This window comes from Mus pahari, chromosome 4 (genome assembly GCF_900095145.1).
Source record: "Mus pahari chromosome 4, PAHARI_EIJ_v1.1, whole genome shotgun sequence".
NCBI classification, from domain to species: Eukaryota; Metazoa; Chordata; class Mammalia; order Rodentia; family Muridae; genus Mus; species Mus pahari.
Genome location: NC_034593.1, coordinates 74,549,932 through 74,558,275, shown reverse-complemented (window position 1 = coordinate 74,558,275; position 8,344 = coordinate 74,549,932). Strand labels below are relative to the sequence as shown.

Here is an 8,344-nt window from a genome sequence, read left to right as displayed (position 1 = left end):
CACCCTTCAGTGTCAGCATCCCTGTTTCCCTCCCTGTTCTCCACTCACCCTTCAGTGTCAGCATCCCTGTTTCCCTCCTCGTTCTCCACTCACCCCTTCAGTGTTTCCCTCATGCTCCCAAGGTTGCAGTGTCACAGATACACGTTTCATGTCTGTTTGGTAATGTGCTTCATGTATAAAAAGGTTACAATTTTCTCAGCCTCTTGAACAGATCGGCCCCCTCCTTGGAGAAAGTCTCTGTTTTGTGGAAACACAGAGCATATGAGGGACAGGTTTTTTGCATTTTGGTGGGCGAGGAGGATTTTCATGGCTAGAGTCAGCCCGGTTTTCACACACCAGTTTTTTTACTCTGTTTACCAAAGTACCAAGAGTTTTCCAAGCAGTACACACGCATGGCTTGAATTGAAAACTAACTTCTAGGAACCATAGAAGGGCAGATTTGGGGAGGAAGAAAGGATGATATTTGAAGAATGGTAGTACAGTCTTCACATTGTGTCTGAAGGTTAGAGCATGGCAGGAAAAACACCCTGAACTTGGATACCCGGCACCACCCACAGAGATGCTGGTGTGGTGAAGCCCTGGGTAGGGCAAGGGCAGATCCTTGGAGCTCATGGGTTTAGCTCTGTGTTTAGGGGCAGGCCTTGTCTCAACATCCAAGAAAATAACAGAAGAAGACCTCCAGCATTGACCTCTGCCATCCCTGTGCATGTGAGCACACACCTGTACCCACACATGCAAACCATCCGCAATTCAAAGAAAGAGAATGTGTGCTGGTTTAAAATGAAACCGCTAATCGTGTCAACACGCTCTGATAACACCTTGCCTTCCATGCAGGAGACAGCGTTTCCCCACAGGAGTTTCCTTCAGAAGCTTCCGTCCCCTTGAGCCTTCCACAGCACGTCTGCAGCTCCACGTGAGTATTGGGGTTCCTCCCTCGCTCCACGCCACCTCAGGGCCATGTTCTGCTTTTCTGTCAGTGAGGTGCTTCTTGGTGCTTTGCTATGTAGGCTGAAATCGAAAAGCCTTTTCAAGATAGAGAAGCCAGATCTGATTATATTAGTAACTCAAATGAATGACCATCATCAGGGCTCATGTGGGAATTCTCTGGTTTCGTTGTCTTCTCAATGATGTGGCCACACTGGGAACCATCTCCCCTCAGTAGGACTTGAATTCAGTCTGAGTACCGAGTTCAGTGCCTCCAAGGGCCTGATAGACTCATTCACCGTCTCTTTGTAGGATGCTTTCTTCAGCACTGGATGAGAGAGAGAGATGCAGAGACACAGTTGCTCCTCGGTTTCTGTACACAGTAGATTCTAGGACCTACACACATGGCCAACTCTACAGATCCCTCATATAACATGGATGGTGACATGTGCCTGTCATCCTGGCACTCAGAAGACTGAGGCAGGAGGGGTGTCATGAATTTGAGCAGCCTGTGCTTTGCACTATTAAGGACTAGACTGATTATCCAGTATTATGTGGCAAAACCCTGTCTCAAAATAGGAACAAACTGAGAATATTTTCTTAGGACTATTTTTGCCAGTCCTCCCATATACATCAAGTCATGTCCAGATACTGGAAGTGCTAACGCTGTACAAATGCCTGTGATGGCAGTGTCAGGCGACCTTTTAGGGCATCCTTACAAGAGAAAGGCGAGTGGGTTTTCAGTGCCCACTCAGCCTTGTAGGTCCCATTCCACAGTGCACGCAGCTGCTGTGCAGGACTCCCTCCAGATGTTCTCAGACCACCTATGTGGAACCTGTGATGACTGAGGGTCAGCTGTGTCTTTCACAGTGAGAGGAATGTGGCATCAGCATGCAGGACAGCACTTGGAGCGACACTGGGTCCCCTAGTTGCCTTCTGAGGAAGACTTGGCTCACACACAGAAAAGCTCCCTGTGCCTGTCAGAGGTAGAAAGCCGCTGAGCTGTGAAGACGGCCGCTGTCCATATTGGAAGCTGCAGCTCACCCCACCGTAGTCCAGTTGGTTGGTTCAGGCAAGATGTCATAGTATCCCCCAGCTCTTGCCTGGCTTTGTGCATCTTTCATATCTGTGTTTCTGAAGGGACTATGGTCAGACTCAAAGGGCGACACGGTTTTCAGTTTTCCTGCATGGAAGTCACGGTTTCCTGTCTTCCCTTTGCCCACAGAGATGTGAGTGGCCTGCCTGAGTTCACAGAGTCTCCCTGTCCTGCCACACCTGCAGGTGCTGGAGAAGAGAAAGGTGAGGCTCACAATGGCAGGCATCAGCCAGGCTCTGTGCTGGGAGCTGGAGAAGGCATCTCGGGGGGGGGGCACCCCTCCTACCCTCCTGCTCTGTGGATAGACATCAGCCACCGCAGCCAAGCATTCTGCCTCAGTGTGGACACCTTCAGCAGCCATGACACAGCCAGCCAGAAATGTTCCAGAGCTCTCAACAGAGCCTCCACGGCTCTGAGTTCACTTACCCAGTCAGAGATAACAGAAACGAGAGCAGAGCTGAGGTGCGAGCAAGCCAACACAGTGGGCTTGCCCTGCTCGCCTGGCCCTCCGTGTGGGAACCCTGTAATGGCATCAATAGCCTAGCTGAACAGGCAGGCTCCTGAGCCAGGATGCGGCGGAGCTGAGCACTGGTTCCCTACACTTCCTGCAGGTGGGGAAGATGGCCAGAGGAGAGAAACCCTGCCTCCCACTGGGCCTCTCCTCCCCATCCATTCCCAACCCTAACATTCTTTCTCTTCGTCTTCTTTTTTTTCTGGCATCCTGTCTTATTCTGGGGTTCTTCCAAATCAGGGTCAGGAATCATGGCAGGGCATCCCGAGTTTTTCTCTTCGTGGCAGCTTTAGGTTTGGCATATGTTCTTCTTTCTGCGCATAGAAGCTCCTGACACACAGAGTGCTGCCCAGAGGGAGGGGGGTCCGGGTCAGCTTGAGCTACACAGCAAGGCAGAAAGAAGCTTGCAACCACTGCAGAGTAAGGAAAGATTAAGCCTCGTTGCCATCTTGCAAATGTTCTGAACTTGGCAGATCGTTAATGGAAACAAATTGTTGGTGAACTGGACCAGTCATTAATCCATACAACACAAATGTTTTCAATGAAAGAAAATGCAAAATTCAGTCATTTCTACTGTGCTAAGCCAAGGTTTGGATGGAAGTTTGGCTGGTTTGCTGTCATTTCTGTGAACTGCTAGAGGACAGGATTTAGTTGATCCTACCCTCTATTAAGAAACAACCACCTCCAGATACCCAGGGCTAGCAGAGCTCAGCAGAGGAGCCCCTGCCTGGTAAGCACCAGGCTTTGGGTTCCATCCCCACCACCAAAAGCTGGATCTCCCTCAGCGGCGGCTACTCTGCTTTTCTTCTATCTGCTAGAGTTTCTGTGAAACCTGGTTTCCCAGGCTGGGTTTACATGTGTGTTTCAGATGTCGTTACCTGCTACCCATTAAGAACTACTTTTTAAAATCACTTCTTGCACTGCTTGGCTGAGTCCTGGTGAGGTCACTTGTTCCCTAGTCTGCTGTGCATGGACACTGTCCTGCCCATGTTGCTCTCCCTCACCTCTCTACTTTTGCCCCTGCCCTGCAAAAATGCCTGACCCCTGGGGAGTGTGTTACTTGACTTCCATAGGTAACTACCTTCGCCTTGCAAAGCTCATGGTGGTGTTGCTAGTCCTGCACAGCCCCAGGCTCTGAGGAGTACCATGCACCTACCACCAAGTCTGGTATTCTCATGGTATTCTCAGCTACCCACTCCTCACGGTTCCAGTGGTATCTGCTGTCCTGCTGGACACTTGCCTTCTGCCTCAATCTAGTTGCTCTTGCTTCTTACTCCAGACCCTCAGAAGTTCCCCTCACCCACACTGGCCGACCATGGAAGGTCATCTCTCTTCAGTTGCTATCTCTGATGAGTCCTTCCTGTCAGGACATGAGTGTGCTGTGATCCCTCCCATCTTTCAGACCCCAGCAGTAGCTGTACCCTGCCTCGGGATGCCCTTCTCTGCCTGCTGTTGGGTTCCGTGGCTCCTGGCCCAGAGGCCTCCTTAGGGAGTCTATTGGTGATGGCAGCTCCCTCTGTCCTCGCCCTCATCACCTGTGTCCCCCCCTTCCCACCATGCTCTCCTGAACCAGAAGTCAGGCCCCTGATGTGGTTATGTTACCCCATCGTTGCTCCCGTTTGTCCTCAGTCCCCATAGACCAGTTTCAATTGTGGGTTCCTCATTCAGTTCTTATCACCCCAGAGTAACCCTGGTTCTTCAGAGCCTGAGTCTTCTTCTCTGTGGTTGACTCCTCTGCCAGTCTTCTCCACATTTAAAACTTCAAGTCTCAACTTGAATTCCCACATCTCTCATATTTGTGTCTATAGCTTAGGCCTCTCTCTCCTGAAATGTGAACCATCTTACAGCCAACTTGTGGTTGAACACCTTTGCTTCGGATTCTAGCAGCTACTGTGCACAGTGCTTGGATCTCCAGTCCCTCTTCCTAACAGCCTAGGCCCGACCTCAGTCATCCTGGGGCCTCCTTTCCTGGGTCTCACGCGTGACCCACCGACTTGTTCAGGTCGCCTTCTCCTTCTCAGTCTGTAGAGTCTGGCAGCTTGCTCCCCGCCTCCTCCCTGACTACCCACTCCCAGAGGTCCTTACTGACGACCTGGCAGATGACCTGCTTCTGCCTCCCCACTTTTACCACGTGCTATTATGTGTTACACATAAGTGGGATCACATGACTGTCAGGGATGGGAAGCCCCTGAGATTTTTCTTCCTACTCAGAAGTTAATGTCTTGTCTGGAAACAAGAGACTCTGGCTCAGACAAGTCTCACAGAACATCAAGAGGCACGAGCTTCGTTCTGTCAGTTCTTCCTCCATTACAGCAGGGATAACACAGACCCAAATGGATCCCTGGTTTTAGAGAACCCAAGACTTGATGGGTGGGAAGCATTGTTCTCCAGAGCTTGCTGTGTGTTCCTGGTGGAGCCACAGGCGGCGTTGGTTCTGCCCTATGTGGTATGGCCAAGCCTACTATCTGGCGGACAGTGGTGGTCCCATACCAGAAATGTAGTGCGTCCTTCGGCTAGTTGTGAAAGCTAGGCATGTTACATGCAGTGCAGAGGCAGCCTGGCAGGGCAGGGCAGGTGCAGCCCTCCTTAGACTGGCAGCTGTGTGACAGAATGAGACACGGGTTTCCCGAGAGGGATAGTTGCCACTTTGTCTCAGACATAGGACTGTGCCAGCTGCACCAATGTCAAGTGTCCTGAGCAGCCCCAGAAAGACACCTAAACAAGCTGGATGTGGATGTGGCAGGAGAGGAACCCACATCTCTGTCCAACAGCAGGCGTGTGTGCCTGCTGTCCTGCTGCAGGCCCCCAGTATGTCTGCTGGCTGACTGTGCAAAACGGGCGTAGCCATGGGAACTCTGTCCAGCACTCCCGCTGCTTAGCAACCAGGGTTTTCCCACCAAAGCACAGTGCCAATCCAGTCAGCCTCTAGTCCCCCCTCCCTCCTTCACCATTTAATCACTGGTTTTTCCTCTGTGGAGACCCAGTAACACCCACTTTCAGCCTTTATGGACTGCTCCACACCTAGCTGGAGCTTCCAGATGTGTGTGACTCATTCTCTGTCTGCAGTCACATCTTCAGCAGACTGGTCCCTCAGAGAGGCCTGAACCACCAGACTTTGATTGCCACGTGAACTCTGCCATGCTGTGTTCTGCTCTTAAACCTTCCTCCTTGAACCCTCAGGTCTGTATCCACCCGGAGGCCTGTGGCCTTCCCAGCCAGTGTGTCTGACCAGCAGCTTCAACTGCCCAGTGGAGAACGGTGCCCCAGGGGTGTCTCAGGAGCCCACCTCCATCCCTGACAGGTAGGCCTCGCTGCTCTGATACAGCTCCGCTTGGCCTAAGGCCCTGCAGCCGGAGCTGGAGCTGGGAGTTCAGGGCATCTCATGGATACTTGGACTGTGCCTGGGAGCTGTGTGGTTCCTGCCTTCTGGAGTTACACTGTGCTGTCAAACAGCAGCCGCTGTGAGAAACCTGAAGTCAGGGCAGTACAGCTGGCAGCCCCAGCTGACGTTGCCCTGTAGGGTGAAAGGTGAAAGCATGCATCTGAAGTGCCCCTATTACCATCTCCCGCAGATCTTCCTTTTCCTGGGGCTCATTCTTGAACACACAAACTGAAACGGCTCAGAAACCTGATATCAGAAAATTGTTACACAATAGCAGTTGCTTCAGTCTGCCATACTATGTTACTCAGTGAGGGGACCCGCAAATGTCAGTGTCTGAAGTCACAGGACCCACTTGAAGGTTCATTGTAACAGTATCCCCACCTTATCCCTGTAATGCACATCAGCCTGCAGCGACTGACCCACTGACCGCAGTACCAGACAGGTTACAGTGCTGACCTTGCCAAGCTGAATGCTGCTTGTATTCTGGGGACCAGCATGATAGAGCTCTTCAGGTGCATACGGAGGCACCGAGGGACCCCCTTGTCTTCCCATGGTGCTAACACGGCTGCAGCCAGATTCCGTGTCTAGCTAACATGCGGTTTGGAGGGCGGCTTGCCTTTGACCCAGCCAACTATCCTGCAGGTACAATGTCCTTGGCAAGAAGCTCAGCGTCTGGCTCCGACTTGACAGAGCACACCGTTTATGTCCCTACCCTGGAGACTTGCAGATGAGGATGCGGGGCAGTAGAGCCTGTCCTCTGTCTTTACTCATCTCTTGGCATGCTGTACTTGAAGCTAGCCCTTGATTTTTGTTTGTTTTTTGTAGCAGTTTCATTGATTGGAGCGCGCCCTGTGAAGGCCAGTTTCCCAGTGTGTACTGCCCTCTGGAACTGAACGATTACAATGCCTTCCCAGAAGGTAAGACACTCGGCCAATGCACTCTTGCATTCTCAGAAGTCAGAGCAAGGTGCCTGGGCACCTAACAGTGCGCAGCCTGGATGATCCTTGAGGGAGCTGCTACTTGGACCCACTTGTCCACACAGAAAGAGGCAATTTTGAATGACCCTCCCGGCAGCCCTTGCTCTGGTGTCTGGGGGCTTCTGTGTGTTTCCTTATCCCACTGCGTCCTGTAAATTAGGTAGAACTGAGTCATTAATGCCTTTCTAGTCTGAACAGGGCAGCTGTTCTATTGGGCAGCAGGGCCACAACTTCTCAGCAGGAGACTCTCCTATGGGATAGACTCATTCTTCAGCGTGTCCTGACTTTACCCATGGGTCTGGGGAACCCTGAAGGAGGGAACCAAGCCTGGGGCAGGAATAGTGGGCACATACAGGTGCTCCATCAAAACATGGATGTTACAATAAGTAACTTAAGAGCTGGGGAATTCCCTGAGCATCTGGAAACTGCAGGATACAGCTGGGCCAGAATTTCTCTTGCTGGCATTGCCCTTCCCAGTCACCAGTCCAGTGTTGATTCTGACACTGCATTGTAGCCAGCTAACCACAAGAGGGAGCTACAACAGCTGTCTCCCTAGGATTAAGTACTTTAGTACTTGTAAGTACTTTATGGGGCCATGTGATCTATATGCAGGTTGATGAGGTGATTAACAAAATGGAAAACACGTAGCTTGGAGGTGTGCCCAAGAATGCCTGAGACCAGAGCGTTCCATCCCCATCCAGCACTGAATGTTGTGGGGATTGAGGGGAGGGAAGAAGTTTGGCACTGTCCACTTCTTTAGAAATACTCTAAGTAACCTTTGTGCATTAGAGGTATCCCCATGTAATGAGCGAGACACCTCAGCCCTGCCAGGCGCTCTGTCTTAACATGCAGACTGCACTCAGGGTTAGGGCCGCCTTTCTCCGAGACTGAGAGTTCAGCACCTCACCAACAGTCTTTTCTCCCATTCCTCACAGAAAATATGAATTATACCAATGGCTTCCCCTGCTCCTCTAAAGTTCAGACGGACTTCATTGGCCACAGCACCCCCTCTACCTGGAACCCTCCAGCCAGCATGCCCGCTGCCTGGGGCCATGCCAGTCTTGTCAACTCTCCAGTGAGTGTTGCCCTTCCTGTTCCCCTGCACTGCTTCCTCTTCCTGTGCTCTGCTCCCTTCTGCACAGAGTGCAGGTCAGGCAGGCCGGTAAGGTTTACACACAAGGGCAGAGGCTGCGTCCTGAAGGCTGTAATGTGGAGACAGGCGTGTCACAGGCCTTCAGTGGCCTCCACGGCCTTCAGTGGGGTTAGAGGTGAAAGGGGAGCTCTGCAACTGTCTGTAGTGCCAACACTGTCTCTCCTCGTGTCCACACCACACAATACTGTCTCTCCTTGTGTCCACACCACACAATACTGTCTCTCCTCAGGCCCTCACCACACAACACTGTCTCTCCTCAGGCCCACACCACACAGCACTGTCTCTCCTCAGGCCCACACCA

General features: G+C 51.9%; 1 protein-coding gene across 5 annotated transcripts in view; it reads left to right on the top strand.

Annotated features, from left to right (window-relative positions):
* Positions 1-8,344, top strand: part of Tmem131l (transmembrane 131 like) — a 136,459-nt gene that overhangs the window by 127,143 nt on the left and 972 nt on the right. For 4 of the 5 annotated variants that reach the window (XM_029537465.1, XM_021195896.2, XM_029537463.1 and 1 more), the window contains 5 exons: positions 835-913; positions 2,150-2,223; positions 5,712-5,832; positions 6,739-6,830; positions 7,826-7,965. In XM_029537465.1, the coding sequence (XP_029393325.1) occupies positions 835-913; positions 2,150-2,223; positions 5,712-5,832; positions 6,739-6,830; positions 7,826-7,965 (506 nt within the window). The remainder of the gene's footprint in view (positions 1-834; positions 914-2,149; positions 2,224-5,711; positions 5,833-6,738; positions 6,831-7,825; positions 7,966-8,344) is intronic. The other variant, XM_029537462.1, reaches the window with a different exon arrangement.